The sequence below is a fragment of the Hemicordylus capensis genome, chromosome 2, assembly GCF_027244095.1.
Source record: "Hemicordylus capensis ecotype Gifberg chromosome 2, rHemCap1.1.pri, whole genome shotgun sequence".
Taxonomy (NCBI): Eukaryota; Metazoa; Chordata; class Lepidosauria; order Squamata; family Cordylidae; genus Hemicordylus; species Hemicordylus capensis.
Genome location: NC_069658.1, coordinates 119,930,001 through 119,943,153, shown reverse-complemented (window position 1 = coordinate 119,943,153; position 13,153 = coordinate 119,930,001). Strand labels below are relative to the sequence as shown.

At 47.8% G+C, this 13,153-nt stretch overlaps 2 protein-coding genes across 4 annotated transcripts in view; one reads left to right on the top strand and one right to left on the bottom strand.

Annotated features, from left to right (window-relative positions):
• CNTLN (centlein) overlaps nucleotides 1-13,153 on the bottom strand; it is a 351,601-nt gene that overhangs the window by 208,161 nt on the left and 130,287 nt on the right. For all 3 annotated transcript variants that reach the window (XM_053300359.1, XM_053300360.1, XM_053300361.1), the window contains one exon: nucleotides 2,936-3,109. In XM_053300359.1, the coding sequence (XP_053156334.1) occupies nucleotides 2,936-3,109 (174 nt within the window). The remainder of the gene's footprint in view (nucleotides 1-2,935; nucleotides 3,110-13,153) is intronic.
• Nucleotides 6,740-11,246, top strand: LOC128346746 (uncharacterized). Its single transcript, XM_053300362.1, has 2 exons — nucleotides 6,740-6,786; nucleotides 10,268-11,246. The coding sequence occupies exons 1-2, from the start codon at nucleotides 6,741-6,743 to the stop codon at nucleotides 10,828-10,830; spliced, it is 609 nt and encodes a 202-aa protein (XP_053156337.1). The 5' UTR covers nucleotide 6,740; the 3' UTR covers nucleotides 10,831-11,246.

Here is a 13,153-nt window from a genome sequence, read left to right as displayed (position 1 = left end):
TTATGCTGAGAGAGAAGTGACTGGCCCAGAGTCACCCAGCAAGTATCATGGCTGAATGGGGATTTGAACTCAGGTTTCCCTGGTCCTAGCCCAGCACTCTAACTACTACACCATGCTGGCTCTTGCAAGTTCTTTCACGTTTTTACATGGGAGCTGATGGGTCATGTGAACTGGCTCAAATAATAAAATCATTATTATTTGATTTTGTCTCTCCCTAAACTGAAGACATAGGTCTGTAAGCATATTTCCTTGACCATTTTCCCAGCCACCTAGAATTACCATTTATCTTTTTAGCATCCCATCTCTCTATGAAAGGATCGCTCTTACAACATATAAACAACAGGGCCAAATTTCTCATATCCTGCTTGTTCACATCACCTACACATACTTGGAGCTGTGGTTAAATCTCAGCTGGTCAAACACTGCAGGTCCATACCACAGAAAAGGGACAACAGTGTACACCTATTGCCTGATCACAGCAAGCCAATCCTCATTTCAACAGGAGTTACTTGGAAGTGTGGTTAACATCACAGCTTAAATCAGATTAACTGTTCCGGTAGAGTGTCTCTCTTGCTGTTAATGCACTGCTATACTATATAAATCTTTAAGAACATTTTTACACTTGCAGCATTGTAAAGATTACTATAGTAATAGCTGTAAAGTGTCATGTACATTGATGGCACCATACAGATTGTAAAATATATTTTGTTGCAGATCAGCTGTAAGTAAAGATGAACTATGTCCTTAGGCCAAAGATGGAGTGTGATACGTTTACAAAGTCTTCAATAGCAAATAGAAATTGTGCAACTAGACTTGACTGGCGACAGAAACTGTAGGTACAGTTTTACTATTTTAGTGAATAGTGAATAGTATTCACTATTTTAGTGAATACTTAGCCTCCAAAGTAGTGATTAATATTTAAAATCTTAGAGCTTCTTCATACATTACTACAATTTTACATCCATCATTTACCCAAGGCGGCTACCCATAAGGGTGGAATCAATAGCAAAGATTCTTTACACCTGATCATCAACCTTCCTCCTGGCCACATTACAGAAAGATCTGCAAGACTGGTCCTTCTCATGTGCTTCCAGGCTGCCAAATGGTATAACATCAACATGCAAACAAACATAGGAATATAGATCCCACGTGATACAGTAATGTATGAGGGACCCCCTTAACACACATTCATTTGGAATTCTGGATTTCAGTCTTACAGTTCAGTCCTAAGTATTTCTATGGGACTTGCTTTCTAGTTAGTATACTTAGGACTGCAGAAGTCACTACTACTACTAGGTGGAGGAGACAGGGAAAGAATCCAAATCAGTGGTGGAGCCTGACTGCTGGCGGCCTGTGTGCAGCCACAGCCCCCTGACCCCACATCCTGCTTCTGATGTCAGACCACGCCCCCGCACCTGATGTCAGACATGGGGGGCGTGGTCTGGCTCCCAAACGGAGCCTTGAGGCTCCGTTTGGGAGTTGGAGTTTAACTACCGAAGGGGCTGTGTGGCCCCCACTCGGGAGGTAAACTTGCACCCCCGCGTCTGACATCAGATGCAGGGGGCGGGGTGTTGGGGCCGTGAAGCGCAGCCCCTGATTGTGTGCGGCCCGGGTTCTTTGAACCCATTGGCCCAATGGTGGCTCCGCACCCGATCCCAATTTATAACATATTGTTACATTCAGATGATGTTTTCTTTCTCTTCTGTGAAGTCACCTTCTATTTTTCATAGGATGAGTTAAATCCAAAATGTTCCATTCTCTCTGAGAAAGGGCTTCTTCCTCCAGATAAAGCAAACCTTTGGATCCAATCCTATATCCACAGGAATATTATAAATTAAACATTGTAGCTGTTTTTTTAAATTCTGGGATTAGCCAATGCACAGTAGTAATTCACACACATTATTTAAATGAACTTTATTGATCGTTTTAATGGAAAATGAACTGACATACACAAAAAAGCAGCCATACTGTACTTTCTGGCTTTACAAATAATGACTTCCTACAAACCTTTGGGTACAATTCAGGAAGGTAGTTCTGACCTATAGAGACTTATCCATTTGGACCCTACATACCTTAGAGATCTCCTTTATGGCTCCAACAATAGATATGATGGAACATAGGAACATAGGAAACTGCCTTATACTGAGTCAGACCATTGGTCTATCTAGCTCAGTATTGTCTTCACAGACTGGCAGCGGCTAAAAAATGCTTTGGCAACCATACATCCATACAACAAGTTTGTAGAACAAGAATTCTGTGTATTGCTCCAAGGTATGAATCACTTGTATGTTTTCCATAACCTTAGCATCTTCCAAAATCAGAGAAATAATCTTTTTATTTGACTGGCACTGGAAAGCAGGGTAATGAAAGTAGGTGGGATTATTTTATCACATTGTATTTTTCGTTTCTTTCCATTTTGTTTAATGACACAGTGAAACAAGTCCTGAACCTCCAGGGCAGGGTGAAATACCAACTCAAACAGATAAAATAAATAAATGTAGAATAAATTAATTATTAAGATAAAATATCAGCAGTTGTACAGAACTCCTAACTCAGCATTTGCATTTAATTACAAACTTTTAAATCTCAAACTCAATTCCTGAAGTTCATCTGTTTGGAAAGAATGGGCATCTTCACAAACAGGATCAAGTAATAAATATTCATCTTAAGAATCCTACAAAGAATTGAACCTTTAAATAATTTCATGAAATTAACAATCCTTTATTCAGTGTTTAATAAGGTAAAACTTCCTACTCCCAACAGTTATTTTAACAAGTAGTTGGCAGATAATAAAAAAACTCTTCGATCAAGCTTCCAGAATTATAAGTAGCATCGACAGTTATTAAAACTGTTATTATCAGAGTCCCAGAGCAAAATGTCAAGCTTTGCCAACCTCATTTTGACACAAATACACAAGGCAATAAAGCTTTCCTACCTTGTATTCCTTCCCAGCCCTAGCATTGCTGCAGTCCAGGAAATCTCTGCTGCAAAGGCTATGATTTGCTAGTGTACGATTTGCTCTTTTCAGTTTTTCCTGTAAAAGCTTTATTTCAGTCTTTTGTGATGTTATGAGATATTCCAGCTCACTTAAAGAATAATGTTGGAATTCCTAGGGAAAAAAATGAGTACAAATAAAATATGTGTGTGCACACACTGGAACAGTGGGATGGACAAAAAAAATGTGGACTACCACTTGAAGATACATCATGTTATATATTTTATCAACTAAGATTGAAAATTAAAATGGCATACCAAAAGTACATCCTTTATACTTTAATATAGCAACAAGTATTATCTTTTAATATAGCAACAAGCCTAGTGGGGGAATTTGGAGTAGAACCCTAGGTGCATATCCATATATCTATTAGGGATGTGCATGAAGCTTTTTCGTGCCTCTATTTCGAGGCATGAAAATGCTTTGTGCTTCCCCCACCAAATCGTTTTGGTGGGGGGTGACCGAACACTTTAAGAGAAAGAAAGCAGGTCTTACCTGCTCCTCTGTGGCCCTGCACCGCACCCCACCACAGCGTTGGGATTACATGCACACCCCGCTGAGGGGCTGCAGGGCTGCTCCCAGCAGTGTGCAGGGTGTAATTGTCATGGAAATGACATCTTAGCATGTGTGAACGCCATTTCTGTGATGATGACACCTGGCACACTGCTGGGAGCAACCCTGCAGCCCCACGGTGGGGCATTTAATCCCAACAGTGCCATGTTGGAGCAGCAGAAGGTCCATGGAGAAGCAGGCAAAACCTGCCTTCCTCCTCTTAAAGTGCTCACTCTCTGCCCCCCAGGATGTGCACAAAACACTTCGTGCATATTCCTACTATCTATACCCCAAAATCTGATATATGGCTAAGTACAATAAAACATTTATTTGGAATATGCCTTTTGGGATTTGAGTGGTGGCCAAAAGCATTTATTTTATGTTGTTCAAGTCCATAGCCTTTCTTATGAAAAAGGCTTAGGGTGAATAACAATGTGCTAATTACAAACAAAGGGGGGGAAAACACCCTCCAAAACACTGCTTAATTGCCATCTTGCCCTATCTCAGGCCACCAAAAGTTAATTTGAGTAATAAAAGTCTTACACTGTTTTTAGGAAACAACTAGACTTGGAAGAGACTCCAGGAATAGGAAACACCAAAGTAATGAGGCAGCTACTAAGAACACCTGAGTGCCCTTGTTCTCTTGACTGAGAACAAGGATAGTAAGATTATGAGAGTGTCCTCAAGTGACCTTACATGCAATGGTACATGGAAAGGAAAAAATATGGGGAAAGGTATTGTCTCTTGGTTACCTTGGGCTCAGGCTATTTAAGTCTCTGTAACATATCTTGAACTGATCCCATATAGTTAAAGAAAAGCCATCAGATGAGCCAGAATTCCAAGAAATTACTGATACAAATTCATTTGGTCTAGAGATACTATGTTTCCTTTGAACTAACAATACAATTCTCTCTCTCTCTCAGGCATACCCGTCGCTAATCCCACGTGTGGCAGCTCTCGCGAGAGTCCACAAGCGAGGGGAGGGGGAGAGGAAAACGACAGCTGGTGGTCAGGGCAGCCGGCAGGCAGTGAGAGAAAGCAGCGGCCAGGCCGGCAGTGAGAGAAAGTGGTGCATTAAAAAAGGAATGAACGAACAGAATTAACTGGGGCTGAAGTGGGGAGAACGAACTGGGGCTAACCTGACTCAACTGGCTCGGTAAGATGTAATGGGAAGCAAGATGATGACTCTGATTAACAGCAATACTTTCAAGAAGCTCAGCTGGGCACCTTAAGTCGCAGCAGGGAGAACATAGGAGAATAACTGCCCTCCAAGTCCAATAGCAGGAGGGCAAGGAGGAGCGCACCCTCGCCCTCCCTGTCCCTTGCAGCCACCTCAGGCTCAGGCTCCGCCAACTCACTACAAGCCCCCTTTGCGGCTGCCCGTTGCCCTGGCAACAAGAAACGCCTGGAGGCCCCTCCTGCAACTGCCACTGGGCAACGGAGGGCAGGATATGGGGGAAGGCAGCGGCTGCCACGGGAGAACCAGAGAGTTGAGCGGGCAGCCAAGTGTGCTCACCTGTGCCCCGCCAGAGTGTGCAGAGCCGCAGAGATGACCGGTGCAGGGGAGCCAAGAGGCCGGCAGGTAACCCCCCTCCCCTCCACCCCAAACTAAAACGAGAGCTTCTGGGGCTCACACCTTCCTGTAAGGAATGCCCATTGGCCTCAGTCTCAGAAGTGTCTGTGGGTCCTTGCAGTGGGTGACAGTGGAGAGCCTCCCTGCATATGCTCAGAGGCTCCCTTTTCATCAGTGAGTGAGAACTTCTCTCACTCTTTCCCTCTTTTCTTATTGTTTCACATTTTCCAAGACAAACTTGGGCGCTGGAAAGGTCCTAAGACTCAAATTTAGTACTTTAAACCTATACTTCCTTCTTCTTCTTCCTGTTAAATAGTGTTAATGAAACTGCCTCAAGGGTGATTGGCCTGTACCCCCTAGTTCGAGCGAATGTGGGCAATTTAGCTCAAAAGAGAAGATAGTTCCAATCAGCCTTAATTTGTGCAAGCCTATGAACTCAAGAAAATTGGCTTGAGAGAGGGTTTTTAATTAAATCAAAGAGGAGTGTATTAAAAATAAAATCAGACTAAGTTACTATGTGACCCTAGTTTAAAGGCACTACAAATATGCTAAGAAACAGACTATTGTCAGGCACATTTAGCTTACTGTTCCAAATTATGTGTAAATTCCCAGGTGGGCTAGAGAGGTACTTTAAGATAGAGGGGCAAGATTTCAGAAATAAGAGAAAGGGATGGGTTCAGCCCTGAAGAAGCCAGGCAAGAGACTATATCACCTGTACTGGAGAGGAACACCAAGGTGGTCTGCTGGGGTCCAGAGTGAGAGGCACTGAGATGTTTTGCAGTGGGAGTCCCAGGTGTAATATACACAAGGAAGCAAACTGGGTCACGGAGTTAGAGATACTTGTATCCCAAAATGTGCCTTGAGGGCACATTTCTTTTGTCCTGCTCTGCTGAATAGGGGAGCCCAGGCAACCTTTTTTTAAAAAAAATGCATTGTGTCTTAGTCTTTCCTGGTATGAATGTGTGTGAATCGCCTATGGCATTCAAGGGTGATTGTGAGGACAATTGGAGTGTGCAGGTGCATTTAAAGAATATCCTGTGCTGCGACTGACTCTCCCAATAATTCTATCAACAGTTTCAATAAGCACACTTTCAAAGTTACATCACTTTCTCATCCCTATTGTAATGGAGGCTGCAGGTAAGAAACTTGTCTTATCTGTCTTTTCTCCCTGGCCTAATGGCCAGGTATTCTATTTTTGCAAGAGGAAGAGGGAAGTTTAGATTTTATCCCAAGGCTGAAATGATCTTAGATGACAGACACTTGCAGTAGCTAGTCCTGGGAGTCTGCTTAGCTGGGCACCCCTCGAAGAAAGTGTGAAGTTAATCCCCTTTCCAATTTGTGGGATTTGTAGTCAAATCTAGGGGTGACCAGTGTAATGCCAACAAAGTAACTTATCCCCATGTATAACATAGACTAGGAGCTCACATTGCAGTGCAGCTCCTGAGCATAGCAAAAATGCAATCTCCAAGCCTGGAGATGCAGTTGCAACCAGGGAGGCTGCTAGGAGCGGGCAGAATAAGCTCAGATGATAACAATAGTGGCAGCACCCCAGAGAAAGGAAGGAAGGAAGGAAGGAAGGAAGGAAGGAAGGAAGGAAGGAAGGAAGGAAGGAAGGAACCTATGGATGGCACACAGGGCAAAGTACATGGCAGAAAGGGGGAAAGAGGTACAATTTTTGTTCCATATGGTAGATTTCTGCAAGATAATTAATAGTTACTTTTGCATTAATGCTCCTATCCTAAATATATTTCTTTTCCTAAAGAAAGCTTCGGTTATGATAGAGTTCGCTTCCAAGCAAACGTTTAGAACTGGGGCTGAAGCCGGCGGGGGGGGGGGGGGGGACGAACCTGGGCTGAAGGTAGGAGAGAGAACAAACTGGAGTTGAAGAAAGGGAAGGAGAACAAACTGGGGCTGAAGGGAAAGAGGGGAGAACAAACCTGAGCGGCCAGATTTGGCTTTTTAAAAGCCAAATTCTGGCTTACGGCCCATTTGACCCACGAGTATACTCCTTAGGTTCTGGCAACCTTGGAACAAACTGGGGCTGAATCGCACCTACTGGTGGAGCCGCGCTGGCGGGAGGAGGCAGCCAGCCAGTGGGGCTGTGCCGGTGGGAAAAGCTGCACTCGCAGGAGGAGGAGGCTGGCCGGTGGGACTGTGCGGGTGGGCAAAGCCCTGCCAGCAGGAGGGGGAGGCCGGCCAGTGGAGCCACGCCAGCAGGCAAAGCCGCACCGATGGGAGGAGCGGCCAGTCGGCAGAAGTGCGGGGGGGGATGAACCTGGGCTGAAGGTAGAAGGGAGAACAAACTGGGGCTGAAGGGAAGGGGGAGACAAAATGAAGATGGGGGGAGACAGGGGAACTAGGGGCACAGATACTCTGCACTGGATCAGCTAATCTTCTTTATATTTGATTCTTTAAGATGTACTCTTGGCTAATCCCAAGCATGGCAGCTCTCGCGAGAGTTCTGAGAGCTGCTGGATAGCCACAGGGATGGGGGAAGAAAGCAGCCATGGCGGCCAGCAGAATCACGCCTACTGGTGGAGCTGTGTTGGTGGGAGGAGGTGGCCAGCCAGTGGGGCCGTGCCAGAGGGTGGAGGCCACAGGGATGGGGGAAGAAAACAGCCATGGCGGCCAATGGAATCGCGCCTACTGGTGGAGCCGTGCCAGCGAGAGGAGGCAGCCAGCCAGTGGGGCTGTGCCGGCGGGCAAAGCCGCACTGGCAGGAGGAGGTGGGCAACCAGTGGAGCCACGCTGGTGGGAGGAGCGGCCAGTGGGAGGAGCGGCCAGTCGGCAGAGCCACGTCGGCAGGCAAAGCCATACCAGCAGGAAGAGGAGGCCAGCCAACAGAGTTGCACCAGTGGGTGGAGCCACACCAGTGGGAGCAGGTGGCCAGCCAGTGGATCCGCACCGGTGGGGGAAGCCACACCGGTGGAAGGAGGCGGACGGCCAGTGGAGCTGTGCCGGTGGGCAGAGCGACCCTGGCGGTAGAAAGCAAGGAGGCGGCCAGCTGACTGGAGGAGGTGGAGACGGGCGGGCCAGCCGGGCACAGGCAGCCGGCAGGTGGGAAGCTAAGCACTGGCAGGCACGTGGCGAGAAAACAATGGCAGCGGCGGCAGCAAGCAGGAGAAAACAGCTGGACCAAACTAGAGGCGCAGATCCTCTGTGCCCGGCCCAGCTAGTACATATATAATACACTAAGGTTGTACGTGGCAAGCACCGCCCACACAGTGATTTACCAATCGCAGGTGACAGAACAGAAGCACCATGGTGATTGGGCAGTGGGGATTCCATATGCAAACAGAGAAGAGCAGGTAGGGGGCAGGTGAGTGAGTGAGTGGCTATCCATTTGTTAAACAGATGCAAGAAGCCAGCTCAGAATACTTTAACCACAGTTTTGCTGTATACATCAGAATAAAAGATGCAAAAGTGTATTTGGGATCGCAAATCCACTAAGGGATGGATTTAAACATTTAAATAATGTTTATTTCTGGAAATAAACATTCCCCCCCCACACAATAATTGAAGGTGGTATGAAGAAACATCACAGCCCATGATATGTACTCATAAGTGTTTCTGTACCACTATAGCCTACAATCGAATAGGTTTTAGTAGTATTTCAAAATCTGTTTGGCCATAGATAGAAAAGAGCGGGGTGGGGAGTTGGAGTCATATTTAACACTTTCACATAAAAACAACAAACAACTCTTTAAAATAACTAAAAAATCCATAAGGCTGTGAAATTCTTGGTGGGTGATCAGAAGCCAAAGTTGGTGATTGGAAGAATCTACTAGAAGTGGGGGAGGAAGAGCACACCCACCATAGCTCCATCCTTCCCCTCAACCAGTGGAATGATGCCAGCCGATCGCAGCCTCTCTAGGCTGTGCGGCTTGTTTGCCCTCAGCCCCACCTCCGGGAGCACGTGGCACCGGGAGCTAGCTCCCATTGGCCCGGCTCCGTCTCGGAGGCGGGGCTAGCAGCAGCGAGCCGGCAGCAGGCCTGTGCCGGCTCAGTCCTTCCCACGCTCTTCACTGCCCAGCACGTTCCTGGGGTGCAGAACAAGGTGGCAGATGCCCTGTCTCGCTTCCAGATGCAGCGCTTCCGGAAGCTGGTGTCTGGAGCCACCAAGGAGCCCGAGCAGGTGCCTGAATGGTTATGGAACCTTGGGATGTAGAGGCGTTTAGGGCCATCCAAGCCTCCCTAGCGCCCAGGACATGGGTCGTCTACGACAAAAGGGTCAGGGCCTTTCTGCAGTTTAGAGCTCGGGTAGGATTGGTCCATGTGTGGCCAGTGCCGCCGGAACAACTGATGCAATACCCGGTGCACCTCCGAGCCCAGGGGCTGGCGGTGAGCACCATGGCCGGCCATTTGGCTGCGCTGGCTTTCTTTGTGAAATCGATGGGCCTCCCCGACCATTCCAGGGACTTCAGGGTCCGGCGCATGCTGGAAGGCTGGGCGAGGGAGACGCCCGTGCAACCGGACCGACGTAGGCCGGTCACCCCAGAGGCGCTGCAGCTGGCACTGCAGCAACTTGCGGGGGTTTGTGTGTCCCCTTATGAGGAGATCCTGTTCCGGGCAGCAGCCTTGGTCGCTTTCTTCGGGGCCTTTAGGGTCGGAGAGATGTTCCCCAGGAGCAGGCGCAGCCCTATGGGTAGGGTACTTCAATTTAGTGACCTCACCATGGGTGCTTCCCGGGTAGTGCTACACCTGCGGTTTTCAAAAACAGATCAGAGGGGCAGGGGGCAGAGTGTTGTGCTGCATGCCGCAGGCGACCCGGGCTTGTGCCCAGTCCGTGCGCTGGAGGCGTACGCGGAGGCCAGGGGCTCAGCTATGGGGTGCCTCTTTGTCCATGCTAATGGGCGCCACATGACCCAATTCCAGTTTTGGGCGGTGATGAGGAGGGCTTTTGTGGCGGCGGGGGTGCCTACCCAGGACCTGGCCCCCCACTCCTTTCGGATTGGGGCGGCCTCCATGGCTGCTCGGATGGGTTATTCGGGCCCAGAAATCCGGCAGCTGGGCAGGTGGCGGTCTGCGGCTTACCGCTGATACGTGCGGTAGGCGGGCGCATAAGAACTGCCCCATCCCTCCCCCCCAACCCCACCCCCACGAACCGTTTATGTGTGCCACTCATAACGCTTTCTCCCCTTGCGCAGGGCCTCAGTTGACTGGACCGAGGGCGGCCGGGCAGCACGCCAGAGTCCTCATACTGGGCCATTCCTTCATTTTCTGGGCGCGCAAGTGGGCGCAGAACGCCAACCCTGGACCCCAGCTTGGTTTGGGACATTGGGCCACTGTGGAGTGGCTTGGCCGGCGGGGCATGCGGAGGGCCCAGTTCCTGCCGATGCTGTGCGAGTTCCTGGAGGGGAATCCTGTCCCAGATGTCCTGCTGCTGCATTTTGGAGGCAACGACCTGGCGGACCAGTCTGGCATTTCGCTCTCAAGACAGATTGCCCAGGACCTGGAGGTCGTCCTCTTCTGGTGCCCGGGGCTGGTGGTCATCTGGTCTGACATCACTCAGTGGAGAGTCTGGAGGGGGGTGGTGAAGCAGAACAAGGTAGATAGGGCTAGGCGCGGGGTGAACGTGGCCGTGGCACGCTTCATCGCCATGAAAGGGGGTGGGTGCATTCCACATGACGACATTGTGTTCTCGCTCCCCCAGTTATTCAGGGGTGACGGCGTGCACTTGTCCCCCCTGGGTATGAGGTATTTTTTTTAGATGATCTGCGGCTGGGGTTGGCAACAGTGCTGTTTGGCCTGTGGGGTGGTGGGGCATCAAGCTAGGCTGACGCCCGCTGTGGCGTGCACAGTGTGGAGGTGAATGGCTAATGCGGTGCGGCACCTTAGGTAAGCTTTAGCTGTAAGGTGGAGGGGAGGATCCCTTGAGGCTTTACAGATCAGGGATGCTGCCTTGCTCCTACCTCTCTGCAACCGACACCCTTCCGTATGGCTTGACAGCGTCGGACGGGTGATGTCAATTGCAGGGTCCTGACCTTAAGTCGGCAACAAAGGGCGCCCCCTTCTGGAAGGTGGGCCGCCTGGAGCCAAGGTGTCTGTGCCATGAGATTCTAGGGCAGGGGTGGCCACGCGGTGGGCCCCCCCATTCGAGTCCGCACTGTTGCTGCTGTGAATGCCAACCCCAGCTGCCGTGCCTCTGCAGGCACTGTTTAAAACTTGTACCCCTAATAAAGTGGCCAATTCCTCCATAATGCTTCTGTGTCCGTGTCTCCTTGGGTCTGGGTGCAATAGAAAATGCATAATCCTATACAGTAGTTTATAACCCTTAGTTACTTAGGTGTTCATTTTACAGCCAGTCTGCTTCAGCAAGCCCAACATGATGCAGCTGTTGATAAAATAAGATGAATTATAGGGATCATTTGAACTTCTTTTATGAAAGGAATCGACAGTTGGTTACTCCTGCCCTCCCCCCCACATTTTCAGGCTAAGGTGGTTTCCACTGTTTTAGATAGCATAGAGGTATGGGGTCTTAACTTATTGTTGATATAGCAGCTGGGAAAGATGCAAAGCTCCTTTCTGAAATAAAATTGGCTTTGCCTGTGCCCACGTTAATAGGTTGATCTTTTGTTTGGCCAAGAATACAAGTCAGACTCCTAAATTTTCATAAGAGATGGTCAATTTTGCCATTCTTGTGCTTGATATGTAAAGTTTATGGCTACCACTTCAGTAACCAAAAACACAATGAAGGCATCTGTCAGTAGATGTCATCATGACCAGATGAAATTCAGCACTTGTTGAAATCCAAATTATGAATTCTGATATTTGAGAAAAATAGTTTAAACGATATAACTATTAAATCATCAGGAATTTCTAGGTTCTACACTATTGTTCTATCATTTCTAGTCATCTGAAACTGAAATACTTGGGACTCTGTTATATTACCTCCTAACAGGAATGATTTTACTGAACTACTATTTAATATTATGTTCTCTGCTTTTATGTAGGAATAGCATTCCTCCATTGCCCAGCTGAACAGCACTGTCATGCTTTCTGTAAAACTGTGGTTGAGGATATTTGAGGACATCTCAATATTATGGATCCAGCATCTGTGGATTCTCTTATCTGCAGCCGGATAAGATATCCGACCTCAATATACGGGGTAAAAATCCAGCAAAAGGGAGGTTAAACTCATATATCCGCAGGTTGGGGGAGGCTGGAAATGCCCTTGGAGGTCGTTTTGAGTCACAGTGCAGGAACCATTTTACGGCTCATTTTCTTGAGGGGAAAAATCACGAGGGAAATGAAAAAATGGGTGATTTCTGGCTTAAAGGGAGCACTGCTGGGTTGCTGGAGACTTGCAGAGCACAGTAGGGAACGTTATTTTACCCCTTTAACTCCATTTTTTGCATTTTAGGGGCAATTTTGGGGGCTCTGGGAACCTAACCCCCATGATCCCATTGCTCCAATGACTTGCTATTCGCGATTTCCATAGTAATAGTGAGGAACTGAACCCCCGCGAATATCAAGGTCCTCCTGTACAGTGTCTATCATCTTTTAAACTTTGAATTAATTATTTAGGATAATATACTACTTTTAACAAAAAGATTCACAAAACAGTTTATATAGCAGCGAAATGAAAAAATTGTTCCAAAAAGGCTCAACATTTTTTTTTTAATTAAAAGAGAGAGAGAGAGAGAGAGAGAGAGAGAGAGAGATAAATACCAGTAATGGCCACTGGAAAAGTCACTCTATTGGAATGAATATGAACAGTTGCTCTTCCTCTGCTAACTATAAAAGAACCTCCACTTGAAAGGTGTGTCTGACACCTTCAGTATCAGAATGACCTACTCCGCTAATCTGGTGTTTCCTAAGCAAAAAGGATATTAAATAGGCTGGGGAGCTGCTGCCATCCAGCTCCCATGTTTCAGCTGAGGTGTCCCCTCCCTCCCCCAACTGCCACCCCAGAGAGACCAGGGACCAACTTGCTCTGAAGGTAGTAGAAAAGAGAAAAGAGTCAAATGAGCAGAACATGTAAATATGCAAACATGTTGCTTCTAGTGGGGCTCTTCATTTCATTTTTTTTT